Source organism: Schistocerca piceifrons, chromosome 11 (assembly GCF_021461385.2).
Source record: "Schistocerca piceifrons isolate TAMUIC-IGC-003096 chromosome 11, iqSchPice1.1, whole genome shotgun sequence".
Classification (NCBI taxonomy): Eukaryota; Metazoa; Arthropoda; class Insecta; order Orthoptera; family Acrididae; genus Schistocerca; species Schistocerca piceifrons.
In genome coordinates, this window is record NC_060148.1 from 145,345,028 (window position 1) to 145,364,003 (window position 18,976).

General features: G+C 39.9%; 1 protein-coding gene across 1 annotated transcript in view; it reads right to left on the bottom strand.

Annotated features, from left to right (window-relative positions):
• Nucleotides 1–18,976, bottom strand: part of LOC124720440 (zinc finger protein 70-like) — a 125,209-nt gene that overhangs the window by 21,708 nt on the left and 84,525 nt on the right. The window contains exon 7 of the mRNA XM_047245793.1: nucleotides 12,196–12,233. Within this exon, the coding sequence (XP_047101749.1) occupies nucleotides 12,196–12,233 (38 nt within the window). The remainder of the gene's footprint in view (nucleotides 1–12,195; nucleotides 12,234–18,976) is intronic.

The following is an 18,976-nucleotide window of genomic DNA, read 5'->3' on the forward strand; positions in this document are numbered from 1 at the left end:
TTCCTTGGAGCGTTCATTTACTCCATGGAATAGCTTCTCTGCTATCTATGTTTTCTCTTATGAAAGGAATAGGGGACTTCTTGCCGATTAGTCGTGAAAGAAGGATGTATATGTATGTATTGTTGAGCTAGTCGCCATCTTGATGAGATTCTGTATGAGAAGGAATTCCATTGTCTTACACCATGACCTCTCAATTTCCACCCATGTACTTTACTACTAGACCACCAGAACTGACATTTATGCACATTGTTCATTGAAAGGATTTGATGAGTGAGTTTGTGGTTATCAGAATACTTAGATTACACTGCCAAGGGACAGTACACATCAGTATTTTATATAAATTTCAACTCAGTATCTCTACATGTTCGCCAGAAATAGAGAAACATACAACAAATGGAAAAAAGTCAATAACTGAAGATATAAAACAGCATGATCACATGGGGGTCTGAACCACTTTTTGAACCACTAAGTTTGAACTTTATACACAGAAAACATATGTAGTTGCACAAAGATGATGTTTTGTGTTAAGAACTGCATGCCAGTGGTGTGTGGGTGTGCCCATCGCAGTTGGCATCCATTTCAATATCTGAGATGCCTTGCTGTCTCAACATACAAAAAGTATCAAAGTAAATTGCAGCTACTGTAGTTACTGTACGAGAATGACTATCTACACTCTGCTGCCTTCACAGAAGTAACAAGTCAGGAACTTGGCTGGAAAGCAACCCCTACTGAGCATTTTTTCTGATCTAGCACCCTCAACATTTATATTTCTCACGTCTTATCAAATAACTATAAAGAAATTTTATTTGTGGTCAAAAACGTACATTAAACCTGGATTGATGACGTCTTTGTTTCTACACTCATGCTCATAAATTACCGATAATTGCAGAATGTGGTGCCACACAATGTGGCACTACACAAAACTGGCGCTAATAGCATAGGCACATAGAGAACACAAGACACAGATCTGTAAGTCCATGGTATTGGTGATATGTTGAGAAAACCGTCCCAAAACACATGTGCTACAAAACGCCACTGTTTCCTGTGCATGTACCCCAACATCAATATGAGATATGATCACCATGCACATGTACACAGGCCGCATAACAGGTTGACATACTCTGGATCAGGTGGTCAAGCAGCTGCTTGGGAATAGCCTCCCATTCTTGCACCAGTGCCTGTCGAAGCTCCTGAAGTGTCCTAGGGATTTGAAGACACGCAGCGATACGTCGACCAAGAGCACCCCAGAAGTGCTCGATGGGGTTTAGGTCAGGAGAACACGTGGGCCATTCCATTCGCCTGATATCTTCTGTTTCAAGGTACTCCTCCATGATGGCAGCTCAGTGGGGCCGTGCGTTATCATGCATCAGGAGGAAGGTAGGACCCACTGCACCCTGAAGAGGCGGACATACTGGTGCAAAATGATGTCCCGATACACCTGACCTGTTACAGTTCCTCTGTCAAAGACATGCTGGGGTGTACATTTAGCAATAATAATCCCACCCCACACCATCAAACCACAACCTCCATACAGGTACCTTACAAGGACATTAAGGGGTTGGTATCTGATTCCTGGTTCACGCCAGATGAAAACCCGGCGAGAATCACTGTTCAGACTATACCTGAACTCATCTGTGAACATAACCTGTGACCACTGTTCCAATATCCATGTACTGTGTTCTTGACACCAGGATTTACGAGCTCTCCTGTGACCGGGGTCAGTGGAATGCACCTTGCAGGTCTTCGGATGAATAAACTATATCTGTTCAGTCATCTGTAGACTGTGTGTCTGGAGACAACGGTTCCAGTGGCTGCGGTAAGGTCATGAGCAAGGCTACCTGCAGTACTCCGTGGCTGTCTGCGGACACTGATGGTGAGATATCGGCCTTCTTGTGGTGTTGTACACTGTGGATGTCCCTTACTGTAGTGTCTGGACATGTTTCCTGTCTGCTGTAATCATTGCCATAATCTTGAGATCACACTTCGTGGACACGGAGGGCCTGTGTTACAACCTGCTATGTTTGATCAGCCCTCCAGTCACCTTAGTATTCTACCTCTCATAATGTCATCAATATGTTCTTTGGGCCATTTTCAACAAACAGTCACCACACTTACTCTCTGCACCATACTCTGACTTGCACCAACACACCTCTACATATGTGGACTGCTGCCAGCACCACCATGCGACGACTGCAGATCAAATGCACCGCATGGTCATACCCCATAAACCACCCACCTGAGCATTATCCTTAATTTATGAGCATGAGTGTGAATCAGTAGCTCTCTACAGGCATAGAATCAAAAAACTCTGTTACCAATGTCAGGCAGTTTTAATTAATGGGGGGCTACATTATTGTTGATTAATTTCTCTCCTATCCTCTTTAGTTATATTCAATAAACCAACAAGAAACACTATGAAAATATGCTCAGTTGTAATACAATTGAATTACATCTTGAATAATAACTTTTTGGCTACTTCTGGCTTTGCTTGTCTCTCATAAAATATAGTTTTATTTGTGCGTGTGCGTGCGTGTGTGTGTGTGTGTGTGTGTGTGTGTGTGTGTGTGTGTGTGTGTGTGTGTGAATTACAATTTAGCAGAATACACTCACAACGAAAGTCCAAGTTAATAAAACATATTACCAGAATATTCTGCACTTTTGAGCCCAGTGTGGTCCTTGCCTAGAAAAGTCTTGATCCTACCTGAGTGGCATTTCAGGATTACCACTAAAATACACAAACCTCAGATTGTGAGTCGATCCAAGAAGAAAACCAGATAAATCATTCAATGCCACACACAATCAACTGAATTGTGTACTGACAAAAACCTAAGATGAGTTTAGGTATAAGCAAACAAATGTTTTAACAAGGATATAAGGTCACAATTTCTTCAAATTTTTCACCTTTATATCTATGAGGTAGTATATCAAAATTGCAAAGACACTAAAGATGGTGAAGCTACGATTTCCTTAATGGTTCTCAACCTGAATGCTTAAACTCGGCAACGGGAAAAGTAAAAAGCAGACAAAATGTTTAGGTCTTTAGCGGGATACGGTCCTACAGCTAATGCAGCAACATCTCTCTCATTGTGGTATTGTTGTTTAATGGACATGATTAGTAATGTTAAACATGAGATTAGTTATAGATTCTGTGTGTAATGACTTTCCTGGAATCAAATAATAAATCTGACACCCAATCATTAACTTCCAGCACTTACACTGTGTATCAGTAGTGACAATGACATACAAAGTGATTTTAACAGGAGAGTTATGAACCTCAACAGGAAGTAAATCATGATCACATTGTTGCCATTCATATTGCACAATGTTGTCAATTCATCATTAGACTAGCGAATGGAGAAATACTTTCTCTAAGCTGATGTGCTGAGCTGGCTAGCAGTTGGGAAGATGGTGTTTTGAGGACATGGTGAAGTCTACTCCTATCGCATTAACTTGCAGCTGAAATATCTGAAGTCTAGCCCAATGAGTTTTAACATTTTTGTAACTTAGATTTTGATATAAAGCATACTTATAAAAAAACAATATCCAGACTCATCAATTGCAACTCAAAAATCATAACTGAAGGGCAAGAGGCATTATTTGTACAGCCCCAGTCTTCAGAAGCTGTTGCAGCTATTTCTTTATGTCTTATGTGTACTGCAAACATGAAGCTTATTTAGTGAGCAATTATGTTTTTTACCCTTCCATTACACTATTAACATTATGAGTAAATAACATTCTTTTTAGTATTATTCACTTAAAGCAGCAATAACAACTGTGCAAATCTGTAGGTTTTTCATCTTTAGACCTACATGGTACTGAATGAAAGTAGCAAAGAAATTTATGAGGGAGAAATTTTCTAAAAATTTTTTTACTGACTGTCAATATGCCTGAGTGTTACTTTGTTACAGAGAAGTAAAAATCTTGTCTCCAACGAGATTTCAGCTAACAGCTACCACAGTCTTCCCTTTGAAAGGTGAAGATTTTACCACTGAGCTAGCTGACAATGATCTCTCTTTGCCCCAGAGGCAGGCAAGGTGGATAGTTTGAAATGTAAAAGATGAGAGCAGTTGTAGTTTCAGGCTAGAACGAGTTGCCTGGACTCAAAACCAAATTCTGTAACTGTGTTACCGTTACTTAAGTGAGAATCAGTCATAATATTTAATCGTAATGAAAAGAAAATAATAAGTAAAGGTAGTATGATAATTTCCTGAATCTACATGAAGTCAGTCAAAGATCACAGTGTTGTCAAATACATTCAGGGACGTTGTCATGTTTCCAGCTAGTGGCAGGAAAAATGCTTCCATGAATAAACAGTATCTTGTGCATCTCTTGTGTGCTTTTGAAAGATATGGAGCAGGTAGCCACCTAGTTAGCCAAATTAATAGGCCAGTGAATTACATTTGCATTTCGGTAACTAATGGGCAAAGCTACATTCTATCTATGAATAGCTTTCATAAAATAAGAGTGGGGGAATTGTTTGGGTTGTCCAACTCTTCAAAAGCTGTTGTAATTATTTTTTCTCTCTTAGATGTACCAAAAACTGAAAATCTCATTTGCTGGACATATTTCAACAGCAGCTGATCGTAGCATCATTATAACTCGTACTTAATGTTTAAAAGGGAAAAATTTGCAAAACTATATGTTAACTGCATTGACACCCTATGACCCCACATACAAGTGCACCTCATTACAAATGCTACATAATTTTTTTACACTGTCTATTGTTCGTTTATCTGAATGTAAATTCTTGTTGGAGCAAAATCCCTTTGGTTAAGAATTATTACTGTAAGAGTTAATATTGACAGCCGTTTTGGTGATAGATTATCAAAGTCCTTGGACAACAAATGAAATACTGAATTGAATTGATGCAACACTGAATCACATAAATCTAAAAAAGGCATTTGGAGCAAATGACATTTCCTCAAAATTATTGGGATTCTCGGCAGAAAACACTACAATAAAACTATTCCACTGGGTACACAACATTTGTGGTACAGGAAAAATACTCTCAGATCGAGAAGAGTGTAATATACAATGCTAAAGGTGGCAATTGCTGATAGATGAGACTATTATCGAACAATTGGTATAATATGCCATAGTTGCAAAATACTGACACAAATTATTTACAGAAGTATCAAAGAAAAAAAGACTAATGGAAGCTGAGCTCAGGGAAGATCAGTTTTGATTCCAGACAAATGTCGGAACACATGACGCAAGATGGGCCCTCTCTCAGAAGGTATGTTTAAAGATGTCAAATTTACATTTCTAGCACTCATCAATTTTGAGGAAAGATTTAACAATGTTGACTATAAGACACACTTAAATTCAGTAGGTAGCATGGATAAAATACAGGGACTGAAAGGTTATTTACAACTTCTATAAAAACCAGACTGTGATGGAAAGGCATGAAGGGTTGTTGAGAAGGTAGGTAGAGAGTATTGTCAATTCCTGACGTTATTCAATTGTGCATTGAGCAACCAGTCAAGGATACAAAGGAGAAATTTGCAAAGGAAATTTAAGTTAACAGAAAAATAAATAAAAACACTAAATATTGGAGAAGACAGTAATTCTGTCAGTAATAGCAAAAGCCTTAGAGAAACAGTTGAACTGAATGGATAATGTCATGAAAAGAGGTTATAAATATCAACAGAAGTAAAATAAGGATAATGACATGTATCTCAATTACACCAGATGATTCTGAGGGAATTAAGTTAGGAAATCGGGCATTAAAAGTAGTAGATGAGTTTTGTTATTGAGGCAGCAAAACAAGTGGAGGTGGCTGAAGTACAGGGAATAGAAAAAGCAGGGTGCATGAGCGAGAAAAACATTTCTGAAAATGAGGAACTAGTTTACATCGAATAGAAATTTAAATGTTTGAAAGTATTTGCATCAAAGGTAACCTTGCACAGAACTGAAACGTAGGCTATAAACAGTTCAGACGAGAAGAAAATAGGTGCTTTTGACACGTGGTTCTTCAGAAGAATGCTGAAACTGCTGATGAGGTATTGAGGAGGTACTGAATCCATTTGGGAAGTAACGATCTTTTTTTACAACCTGAATAAAAGCATGTATCATTTAATAGGACGTCCTGAGGCATCAAGGAATGTTGATTTGGTAATGGGTGGTGGTGGTGGTGGTGGTGGTGTGTGTGTGTGTGTGTGTGTGTGTGTGTGTGTGTGTGTGTGTAGGGCAGGCAGGCAGGGAGGGAGGGAGGGAGGGAGGGAGGGAGGGAGGGAGGGAGGGAGGGAGGGAGGGAGGGAGGGAGGGTGGGTGGGTGGGTGGGAGGGAGGGAGGGAGGGAGGGAGGGAGGGTGGGAGGGAGGGAGGGAGGGAGGGAGGGAGGGAGGGAGGTTGGTAGTGGTAGCAAGTGACTGGTATACTTTGGACCCATGAAAGAGGGCAATGTGTTCTCCATGGCAATTAGTGTATTCTGGTTGTGCAATTTCTGGTTGGGGACAGCCTCAATAGGCATTGTCACTGCATTTGACACACAATGCACACAATGCCAGCACGTTACAATAGTTGGTGGTACACTCAAAATGTTGGCATTTGCGACATTGGTTTTGTCCACACCACCTTTCCTTTCTAGAGTTTGGTTCGAACTGTAGTGTAGAGCAAGTATCATATGTCCCAGATCCTTGCATTGTAATTGGCAGGAGGAAGGTTGTTGCAGTGAACACATAGATGTCAGATTTTTCTGAGCTGGTTCTGCTAGTTTTGTATTTGTGTACTTTTGTTTTTGGAAAGGCTTCTTCTCCTGCGTCAGTTCCTCTTCTGTTACTGACACAGGAACTCGTTTGATGATGACTTATATCTTTTTGTTCAGGTGGCTGGTGAAAGAAATATGGCAGCCAGTATGTTTTGAAAAATTTGATGGGAATGCATTGGTCCTCATTGTTATTGAAGTGGTATTTCATTCTGTCACCTTTGCTTTCAAAGCACTCAGCATATTTCTCCATTTAATAAATCGTGACTGGCAGCACTTTCTGATGCTTGGGTTTGATTGGTTGAATGGCTCCTTCTTGTTGGGCCAGTGGTAGCTGTGATTGGTTGAGTGCGTGCGCCTCTCCAGTGGCGTGATTAGTGCAAAATGGTTTCTCATTTCCACTTTCTCTGCTCAACACTTTGTAGGGAGGTGCTGTACAGTTTGGCTGCATTTTTGTTGGTGTTTATGACAAACAGGAATAAAACCATACTCTCGTGTATTGTCCCTTCCAGTGACCTCCATTCCTTGGTTTTGGTAATTGTCAGAATCCAACTGGAAATCCATGGCATCTAATTCGCAATGCAATGTTCCACCAGGGAAATCCTCTCTCTCTTTCTTGACATGTTTCCAGTTTACGTGGATTTTATGGTAAGGTCTTATCATTTGATGTTGAAGGTCCAAAACAGGCCAGAGTTGGTGTTTCTTCTGACTCATTGTCACTTTGCACTGGGGACTTTTGGTTCCTTTTCCTGATGGCAGATGTCTTCATGTGATCTGGCATGAGGTGGACCTGGCTCTGGACTCTAATATCGCCCTGTCTATAGGAATGCGGGCTTGCCACCCACATGGGTGGGGTTCTGGCTCCTCCTCATCGTCTACACCCTCATCAACCTCTACACCTGACAGGATACCTTACCTGTCACCACTTCAGATGGAGGAATGAACAACTTTGCTTACGGTGCTTCAGAGGTGTTGCAGAAGTCCTACACAGCTCCTAGCATGTGACACACAGCTTGGGCAGGTCAGTGGGATGACGAGTAACACACATTTTAGGCTACGTTGTAATTAATCAGTATATGTGCTGATTTTCCTATGTTATGTTTAATACATCAGTATTTTAATGCTTTTATATTTTGATGAAGTGTTTGAAATTTTGTACAAGGGGCATAACCATTTATTTCCTGTGATAGTAATGTGTCATTGTTTATGTTAAAGTACTACTGTGTAGCTACCCCTCCTCTTCCTAATCACTGTGGGTTGTTTCTCACTATTATGCCAGAAACTGCAATAAATCCTTGGCTGTTTGCAACAAACATTTCCAGCCTTCTGCAGCTCCTGCATTTGCATTACCTATTTAGCGAATGGGCACTCAGAGAGAGAGAGTATTACACTCAAGACAAAGACTGGTTCCAACATATTTTGAGCAACTCGGTTCTTTGTGAATTAATATTGGTGGGCGACTGCTGTTGTTTGTTACTGGATTTATTTAAACCTGTCTAATTCTTAGACTACTGCTGGACTACCAACATCATCCTTTTGTTGATGGAGAATTGTCCATGGCTAAACTTTCCCAGAAATACCAGCTCAACATCTTGTCTTTTCCAGCCAAGGTCACAGACATTGAATCTCCCTTCTTACTGCATTAACTAGCCACTCTCTACAAAACTCAGTTATGAGGATGAATCATCTCACATGTGCCTATGTGATCCACAGTTGATTCTAAGGGTACATTGTTAATTATACCCCACTGCCCTCAGTGTGATGCCAATCTGTTGCAGCTAAGATTGCGTGTTTTTGTATCCTTGGAACACTGGCAACGTTGCACATAAATCTCTCACCTTGTTTACATCAACAGCTGACAGTATCCAGGGCTTTTGTTTCACTTTTGTGCCTGAAAACCTATTTTATATTGCTCCCAATTTTCCCCTATTTCTCATTGGCAGAACTTCAATCTGCTCTAAAAATACACTCCAGTGGTTGTCAGTCTCACTACCCATTGCTTCTTCTTTACACTTGTTTCAGCTATCTGTGCCTTTTTGGGTAACTTTCTTGGGATGACCAGCAAAAACATATGTTAACTGTGACATCGCATAACAATATTTCCGCTCATCTAGCACTAGCTCTCCGTGATGAAGTTAAGAGATTTTTATACAAAAGAGTTTATTGTTACAGACAACCTCAACTTGTTGCTGAGTGCCAGCCACCAGTGAACTTTAACAGCCAATGAAGCATGGATCCCTTCTTTAGATATGTGTGGATAGTTATAAGATTAGTCACGTGAAGTGTTTTGTAAAGGGGTTCTTCAATTTCACATCAGCATCTTTGTACTTAGTGAATAAGAATTAGTTTCATATTGTCAGTGACAAAGGAAAGACCAGCTTAGAACCTAGTTACTAATAGTCTTATTACATCACTAGCAGAAGTAATGTAATTGAAAGGGAAAGAACCCCTATTTTGTTTAGCCCTTTTTATTGTGTAAACACTCCCTCTGGGCCTCCCACTAATGTCCACCACATAGGGACTTGCCGTTTTGGGTAACTTTCTTCGGACAACATCACCCAGCAGACACCACTAGTCACTTAGCTTCTGCAGCACAGCTGTTCTCTGCAGCCATACACAGGGGCTTACATATTGCTGCTGACTCCTACAGCTGTGTGACCTTTGTCTCCTCATACAATACCCTACCTACTGACACTGTGCACCGTACCTCTTCACCATAGACCAGATTACCCCCTGAGTGTGCAAGGCAAGATGCAATGAGGTCATAATTTTCTGATCCGAAGGCAATTTTGTAATCAAAGATGAGTAAAAGAAATAAACAATAGCACATTGTAAAATTATGATTTACATTCATTAAAATATTGTATAACATGCATTAAGTTCTAAACTACACCCCTATTTATTTTAAATGAAATAATAATACCTCTCCACCCGTGTTACTTCATAGGGCCTTGTTCCCGTGCTCCCTATTAAGGGAGACATAGCTTTCCATCACTGAATTTTGCTAAGAAATTTTAAGAATTTATACTTGATTCCTGCACAAGGGGGAAGGAATACGCAGGGCCCACCAGTGTGGAAAGGGAAGAGGAAGTATATTTTTCAAAACTTTTTATTGAGAGTTCTTAATTCTTTGTTGCAATCTTGGATGCTGTACAGATTGTCCACATTCTCCCATGGCTTCAGCACATGATGCTGACTTTTTACGGTTCTCATAGTAAGGACTTGTTCACCCTCATTGGCTGGTAGGGTGCCATGAGTGGGTCATGTGGTGCAGGCACACATGAGAATGAGTGAAGGTACTACTATCTCTTGCTTGCTGGTGGCTGGCCAGCTAACACATACCTCTCCTGCTCTCAAAAGCCACCCAAAACATTTTGGTCTCAGTGGCAACCTCTCTAGTCAGTGGTTTTCTTCCCCCTAGGTGGCCCTTTTATGGAATAAATCCTTCAGAGTTCTTTTTGGAAACCGGCCAACTTTTCACTTACTTAATCGCACCAATCTGGATACCCATTCCATGCTCAATCCTTCCAACCTGTACATATCCAATGCCAAATGTTTCATGTGAAAATCTGTGATTTGACATTGCTGTGTGACACCTAAATATTGTATCGATAACCTAAAATGTCAATGTTTGGCCACTAATATTTACTGGACAATGTGATTAATTCTGGTGATTGTACTACAAGTATTTTCACATGCACTGTTCCTCTCATGAGTCTGTCACTGCATGTTACGGTACAGTGAAGTTCGACAAACACCATGTCTAACTAATGCTCGACTTTGTTCTCTTCTGAGTACATTTATCAAGGTGGATGTACATGTCTCTTTACCTGAACTAAATGTGATCTGTGGAACTGGAACTGGCCATCCACAACATTTTATTGCAAATAAAGTGAGAAGAAACACACTCAAATTTAGCTGTCATTTGCAATACATCACTCGGCACTATACAGTATCAGTTTCTAGAACATCATTTCACTTCATCAAGATCTGGAACATCATGATACATAAAACCAAATGCAACATCAAAAACAGGTGAGCAGTATGTCGAAACTTGATGCTCACGAAGCACTAATTCCACATATAAATGTAAGAGGGCTGTTTGTAAATTATTCTCTGATTGGCTATTTAAGGAAAAGAAAATAATTAGATCATTTTTAATATAAAATTTGTAGTTACCTGTTGACATTACTTTTCAACAGTCGCTACCAACACTCACATGTTTGTCATACGTGACACAAGCTTCTTTATGCCTTCATCAAAGAATGGAGCCACCTGGTATTTCATTCCAGCCAGTTGTTGACAGCATTCCACAGTTAATCAACAATCACTGAGTGCTGTGCAGCCAGTTAGGCCTTCATCATTGAAAAGAGGTGTAAACTGCTTGGTGTAAAAGATGTGTAAACTGCTTGGTGTCTAGTCTGGACTATTGGGAGAATGTCGAAAAACCTCCAGACAAAAATGTGAGTTTTCCTTCATTTAATCTGCAGTATGGGGTCAAACATTGTTGGTTCCTTTATTAATGATCTGATGCTTTTGGAGAATTTTAAGTCTCTCACAGTATTATAATGCATTATCCTCACAAAATCGGTTGTGAAAATTCGTTTACAATACTAAGTAACTGTAGACATCATTATAGAATTTGACAGCATCTTCCAGAATTTTTTGTCTTATTGAGAGAACGAATGTGCATCCACTATTTGGACTATTCCTTAGTTCCAGGATTTATGTACGTCATCCATGTCTCATCCCAGTTATGATTTTGTTCAGAATTGCCTCTCTACATGGCAGTGTTGATAGAGTTTCAAGGATGAACACATTGTTTCGGTTTTGTGGACTTGCATAAAATTTATGATAAACTAACCGCTCTCTGACGTTAATAAGGTTTGCTTTTCAAATCTGAGTCATTTCATCAGGAAGTTCAGAAACTGTGCACTAACGTATTGCACACAAAATTCCATCAACATGCTGCACAAGTTCATCACTCACATGTGAATGTCTTCCCTGACCATGGTGATCATGCATATCTCTATGATCACCCTTGAAATTTCAGCACAACTCCTTCACAGCACCATCACTTACAACCCCATCACCATATACACAACATAACTGACCATGAATCTCAGCAGAAAGTAAATGACAAGACATACCTTTCAACTGGCAGATATGCAATAACACCATTCATTTCATCTCCTTATTGCTTACAGATTGATGAACAGAACAGAGAGCTGACAATGTGCTTTTCAAAGTATGTCTTTGCAACCTGCAAGTGCCATGAAGCTAGAAGTGTTTGTCTACTTCCCATTGCCAATTAGAGATTAGTTTATGACCAACCTTCATATTATGGATCATATTGCCTTGTAACATAGCTGCTTGTTGACAAAGCAATAAGTAATTTAAATAATCTGTATGTTGCATCCGATTTCCCATGAGACAATAGAAATCAGTACTTCTCAAAAACAAATATATGGTGTATAATGACGTCCTTACCGTATACTGCCTGGTACGCTTCCTTCCGATGCTCCCTCCTGAAATATTTCATTATATTATTATGCAATGGATGAAAAATGTATGGCAGTAAAGAAGAAATACAAACAGCACTCTACTGCTATTTAGACTCAATTAATAAATATGAATTACACTGCCTACTTGTTATGTGCACTTAAATTATGTTGCAATTTTTAGAGGACACAGAATGCACGCAAAAAAATTTTAAAAATTACTTCCATCACAGATACACACCAAAAATTTGAGTGGTACAGTACTTCATCACATCCACAGAGAAAAAAGTGCTCTCAAACTGTATATAAGATTCATGTCTGCTCACATATGCCTAAAGACGAATTTTATTGTCGATCAGTAATACATTCTCATGGAAAGCATCACATGTGGTAATTTAGAAGGACGTGCACACTATCACATTTATATTACCACATGAAATAAAGGTAGGCTACCAAACAACCACTGGTTTTCAGAATGAAGCTTTCACTCTGTAGCAGAGTGTGTGTGTGTGTGTGTGTGTGTGTGTGTGTGTGTGTGTGTGTGTGCACGTGAGTGCGCGCACGCTCTGTTTTGAAACTTCTAGACACAACTTGTACCAGACCATGGAACACAAGGGAAAAGTTTCAAGGCCCAGTCAAACATACTTTTTTTAATCTGCAGGTAGCTTCCAGCTTATGCTTGCTCATCTTCCTGAAAATGTAAACTATTGTTTCAAATTTGATACACATACAGGGTGACAATTATTGAGCTATATGAAAAAACGTGAATTAGTTACCAACAATGGCATGCAGACACCTTCTTCAACATGTAAACGTCATTACAGATATTCGGATTTAGGTTATGACATGTTCAATATCTCTGCCATCCTTGGCGATGCTGTGGCACAGACGAATTGCAAAATTTTGCATGACCCACTGAAGTGTTGGAACATCAGTGCTGTTAATGACCTCCAGAATGGTAGTTTTAAGCTCAGCAATTGTTTTGGGATAACTGCTTAGTGGCATTTTCTCAGAATCAAATTGGGGCAACAAACCAAATAAATCTTAACCACAATATTAGTCTGTAAAGAGCCAGTAGTGACCACAGATCCATTGTACCAAATTTACCACAAAATAGCCTTTCAAATTGATTCAAGCAATATGTCTCAACAACATATCAAAATCCACATCTGCACTGCACAAAATTCTTAATAGCCATGGCATGGAAACCACTGAAATCCATGGTGAAAAAGGTATCCTCTTCTACTGATCAGGTGCTCATAGCTCTTAAGATAAGCATTTCAGAGCCCATGTTTCTGGACTCTTTTTCTTGTTTTGGTGCAAGGAACCTGTTCTCAGAACCTGTGTAGGAAATTTTGTTACACACAGTACATCAGCATTATTGTACATTATCACAAAAAAGAAGAGGGAGAAGAAGAAAATTGAGAAAAAACTGAATGCAAGGCTATAGATGAAGTGAGAAAGAAATTAAGCTTGTCAACAGCAAGCATTGTGAGCAAACAATAAGTTTGTTTCTAAAGAAGATACACAGCACGTTTGTCATCCAGATATTTTCATTGCAATACAGATACAGAAATGAACAGTTGTAAGAAACCCAAAGAAATGCAGTTTCTCTGTAATGTGCTGCTGGAGAGAATAGCTCTCTTACATGAAAATGCAGCTAGCTTCTGATTACTTGGGTGCAGACTAATTATGCAAAATTTTTGAAAAGGTAACAAACAAAGCCTGAATTATTCTTTTTTAATTAGAATGCATATTTTCCAACAGAATACTGATTTCCAGTTGTGAGCAAGTGGACCACAAAAAATTTCCACAAACTGTCCAATAGTAATGGTTGTGAGCCAGGATTCTATCAATTAAGTGATACAGATCTAGTGAACAAAGTGAGTTTGGTATGAAGTGAGTGAAGATGAGCCTTTTGAAGACATGCTAAGAGTTAAGGGAAGAATTTTTTTTTGACTATGCCTATATTTTCACACTATGGAAAATGAGAACCACAAACAGGAAAAAAGTGAACAAAACCGTGGAATGTAGACTATTTCTCACAAGGGAATTGAAAGCCAGTGACACAGTACACAGTGTGATTGGAGAGTAACTTTGTGGGTTAGTTGTCCATTTTCAGTGAGAAATGCTTCAGTTCAAAGTTTAATGTGACAAATAGCATGCTTTGTAAATGTGGTGAATAGCAGTTTGTAGTATAGTCATAAGCATTTTGGTCCCCATTAATCCAGATTATTGGAAGCTTGCTGTAATTAGAAAATATCCTAGAATACCCTACAAAAGTCTGTCACTGGATTTGGGGTTAATCCTTTACAACAGAGGAGACATTGTTATTTTTTTTAAGGCTAAGCAATCTCTGGAGTATAGAAAAAAAAAAAAAATCTCTGGAGTTTGTCTCCCATAAGTCCAACCCCTCGTCCAAGTCGTGGGAGATGGGCAACGGCACAAAGTAGGGGACTGCCTATAGGGGCGATGTACAGCGGGGACTTCGTGTGCCCCAGGACGGCTACGGTAGCTGGGAAGGCCCTATGGGAACCCTGAAACATGACGGCTAACGGGGCTCTGGTGAAGCTGCGATAGGCCTAGCAAGCCAGTAGTGGATAAATCAACTGCTTTCAAAAAGGGAACATGCCTTGGATCACGGAACGGATTTAAAGGAAACCGACCAAGCAATGGAAAAGAATTACGAGATGGTTTACGACTGGGCACCTTAAACATAAGGACTCTAACTGGGAAGTTAGAAGAAATTGTAGAAATGATGGAAAGGAGGAAAATGGACATCTTGGGACTTGCTGAGACTAGGTGGAGAGGAGTTGGTGAAAAACCACTGAGTAAAGGATGTAAACTGTACTGGATAGGGAATGAGAGGGGAAGAAATGGAGTGGCAATAGTGGTCAGAGAGGGTTTGCAGGAGGAGGTGGAAGGTATCAATGATCGAATGATAAAAGCCAGAGTACGAGTGAAAGGCAAATGCATTGAAATCATCCAAGCATATGCCCCACAGGTGGGGTGTACAAAAAAGGAGGAGGAGGAATTTGAAGATGACATGCAAAAGCAGCTAAATGGAGGTAATCAGATTATAATAGGGGACCTCAATGCACATGTTGGCACAGACAGGAAAGGACTCGAGGAGATAATGGGACCAAAGGGCTGGGGGAACCGAAATAGAGAAGGAAAATTGTTGCTGGAATTCTGCAAGAGGAATGGGCTGGCAATCGCAAATTCCTGGTACAAGAAGAGAAGTAGCCACAAAATAACTTGGTACAGTGGAGACTGGTCCCAAACTTCAGTAGTAGACTATGTACTAGTGGATAGGCAGATGATGAGCAGCCTCACAGATGTTAAGGTCATTCCATCTGAGGCCTTAGACAGTGACCATCAGCTGTTGGTAGCCACCCTGAGAGAGAAAAAAGATAGGAGGGCAACAGACATACAGGAGACAAGGTTGAAGACATGGATGCTGAAAGAAGATGAATGGAGGACCCAGTACCAGACACTGATCAGGAAGAAGCTGCCAAAGGAAGATCAGAGAACAGTGGAAGAAGAATGGGGAGATTTTAAGAGGGCTCTAGTTGAGGCAGCTGAGACTGTGTGCGGAAGAACTAGCACAAAGAGCAGAAGTAAGGAAACCCCATGGTGGAACAACATATGTATAGAGGAAGTACTTCTAAAGAACAAAGCCTTCAGAGAATGGTTCCAGACCCAAACAGAGGAAGCTAGGGTAAAATATAACGAAAGCAAGAAAGCGGCACAGACCATAGTAAGGGCGGAGAAGAAGAAGTGGATGGAAAAATGGACAAGAATGTTGGAAGAGGACAGTGAAGGGAACAAAAAAAGTACTTTACACCATGGTAAGAAATAAGAGGAACGGCAGAAGCGAGTGCCTGAGGATCATGGATAATAATGGAAGGGTTGTGGAGGAAATGCATGAGCTCAAAAAGATTTGGAAGGAGTACTTTGAAGATCTGTTGAATGCCGCCAAGCGGGCAACTAACAGCGATGGAGAGCCTAAGGCAGCAGACGATTATAATAGTGGGGAAATTGATGATCTAACTTGGAATGAAGTGGAAGAAGCCATAAAGAGGATGAAATGGGGCAAGGCACCAGGTTGGGATGAAGTAACAGTGGATATGATACGAGCAGCAGGAGAAGTAGGAACCTAGTGGCTATACAGAGTGCTGAGGGTGGTGTAGAAGGAGAACAGAATTCCTGAGGATTGGAAGAAAGGAATTATAGTCCCGATCTTCAAGAAAGGGGATAAAAGGAGATGTGAGAACTACAGAGGAATCACCCTGCTATGCCACTGTGGAAAAATCTATGAAAAGATCCTGGAGAAGAGAATAAGAAGCAGTATTGAAAGTAGACTGCAAGAGGAGCAGTATGGTTTCAGACCGGGAAGATCAACAACGGACCTCATATTTGCGGTAAGGCAACTGCAGGAAAGGCACTATGAGTACGGGAAGGACTTAATCATGGCCTTTTTAGATATTGAGAAGGCGTATGACAGTATCTATAGGGACAAGCTCTGGGATGTGCTGAACGCAAAGGGGATAGATGAAGTGATAACACAAAAAGTCAGAAAAATGTATGAGGGAAGTGAGAGTTGTGTGAAAGTGGGGAGGGAACGTACTGCATGGTTCAAGCTGGAAAATGGGCTGCGACAGGGAAGTGCACTTTCGCCTTTATTGTTTATTATTGTTATGGATGAAATCCTACAGCAAGCATCAGATGCAATTGGAGATCATAAAATGAAAGCAGTGCTTTTTGCCGATGACCTGATGTTATGGGGAAATTGCGAGGAGGAGGTGCAAGAGCAGTTAGATGTATGGGAGGCAACGGCAGCACAATATGGAATGCATTTCTCTGCAAAGAAAAGTGAAATAATTGTCACAACAAGGAAGAAGAATAGGCCAAATGTGGATATAACTTGTGGAGGGGAAAAACTACAAGTGGTAGAGAACTTCAAGTACCTGGGAAGCATGATTGAAAGTAAGGGGGGAAATGCAATGGAAATAAATGAAAGGTGCAGAAAAGCAGAGCAGTTCTTCAAATGCATTAGGGGGCTTATTTGGAGCAAGGAGGTGCCACAGAAATCCAAGGGAATTATATACCGAACCTACTTTGTCCCCATATTGGCATACGGAAGTGAGACATGGGTAATGCACAAAAGCGACAAAAGTAGAATACAAGCTAGTGAAATGAAGTTCCAGAGGAGCAGGTTGAGTGTAACAAGACGAGACAGATTGCGAAATGTGTATGTGAGGGAAAGACTAAAGGAGGAACCAGTACAGGACAGGATAGAAAAATCAAGACTGCAGTGGTATGGACACATGAAGAGAATGGATGAGGGAAGAATTCCAAAGAGGATGTTTGATCTGCAACTGGAGGGGAAGAGGCCCAGGGGAAGACCAAGAGATAGATGGGTGAAGGGAGTGAAGGAAGGTGTGGCGAGAAGAGGAGAGAACTGGACGAAGGTGGAAGAGGGGGAATGGTGGAAAGACAGAACACGATGGAGAGGCTTGTGTTCTCGACAGACCCAGCCAGTGGCTGGAAGCTGTCCAAGATGATGATGATGATGATGATGATGATGATGATGATGATGATGATGAATCTCTGGAGTTTGTCAATATTAATAATATAACTGATGTAGAATGCACATTTATAAGTTTGAAACCAAAACAAAGTCCCATAATAATTCAACAGCAGTTAGTCTATTTCAACAGTTGTAGACTTATGCAATGCTGTGCAGCAAATAACTTACTAACACATAGCAAACATATTATTTACTATTGGAAAAAAAAAAAAAAAAAAAAAAAAAAAAAAAAAAAAAAAAAAAAAAAAAAAAAAAAAAAAACCCTGTCACTGAAATGTCTCGATCCCACATTAATATGAAAATATGAATGATTAAGCAATGCACTTCCCATGCCAACCAGACATTCTATAAATATGTAACAGCATTGTTTGGACAGTTGAGACTGCAGTCACTACAAATAAGCACTGTGAATGGACATCAGCAATGTGTCAGCAAAAAACATAATGAAGAAGGCTGCCAAGAGTTGGATTTAGGAAAAACTGTGGATTTAATTAGTTTGTATGAGGAAAGGCTACTATTATGGAGTGTACAGCTATTGGACTACATGAACTGAGATAAGAAGCGAAGTTTTTTGGCTCAAATTTTTACACTGTATAACACCTCCACAGAAGTACCAGAATATCAACAATCTATAGAAACAGAACAAGTAGTTCTATAACACAGAAACAAGTGAAGTTATGTTCAAAAGCAATTATTTTGGAAGTCTGAAAAATGTCATTTACCTTCAAGTAATATAGCTGTATTTACAACTTTAAATAACATGGTATTAGTTGATTATAAAGGGTGCTGAAGAACAGACATTCAGGAGTTTATGAGTGGTTTCCTAAGTATATGCAAGAAAAAAATTCAAATAAATGTGTGTCTGGAAATGCTTTATTTATCTCACATCCACCTTATTTGGCCTTGGAAGAAGTATGGGTATTTGACGAAATCTTATGCAAATTTATTTCATCATAATTGTCACTTGACCAAATATTAAAAGTGTAAACACACCTGATGCAAGAAATATTAGAGACAAAAGCAGTCTGCATTTAACACTAATGGATTTATACAGACTTTAGAAATATTTCTTCCATCTCCATAGCTGCCATTCTCATAAAATTTAAATATTGATGTGGATCTTTGATCAAAAGCACTGCAATGCTCCAAAATCATTTTGCTGCTTAATTCACTCTTA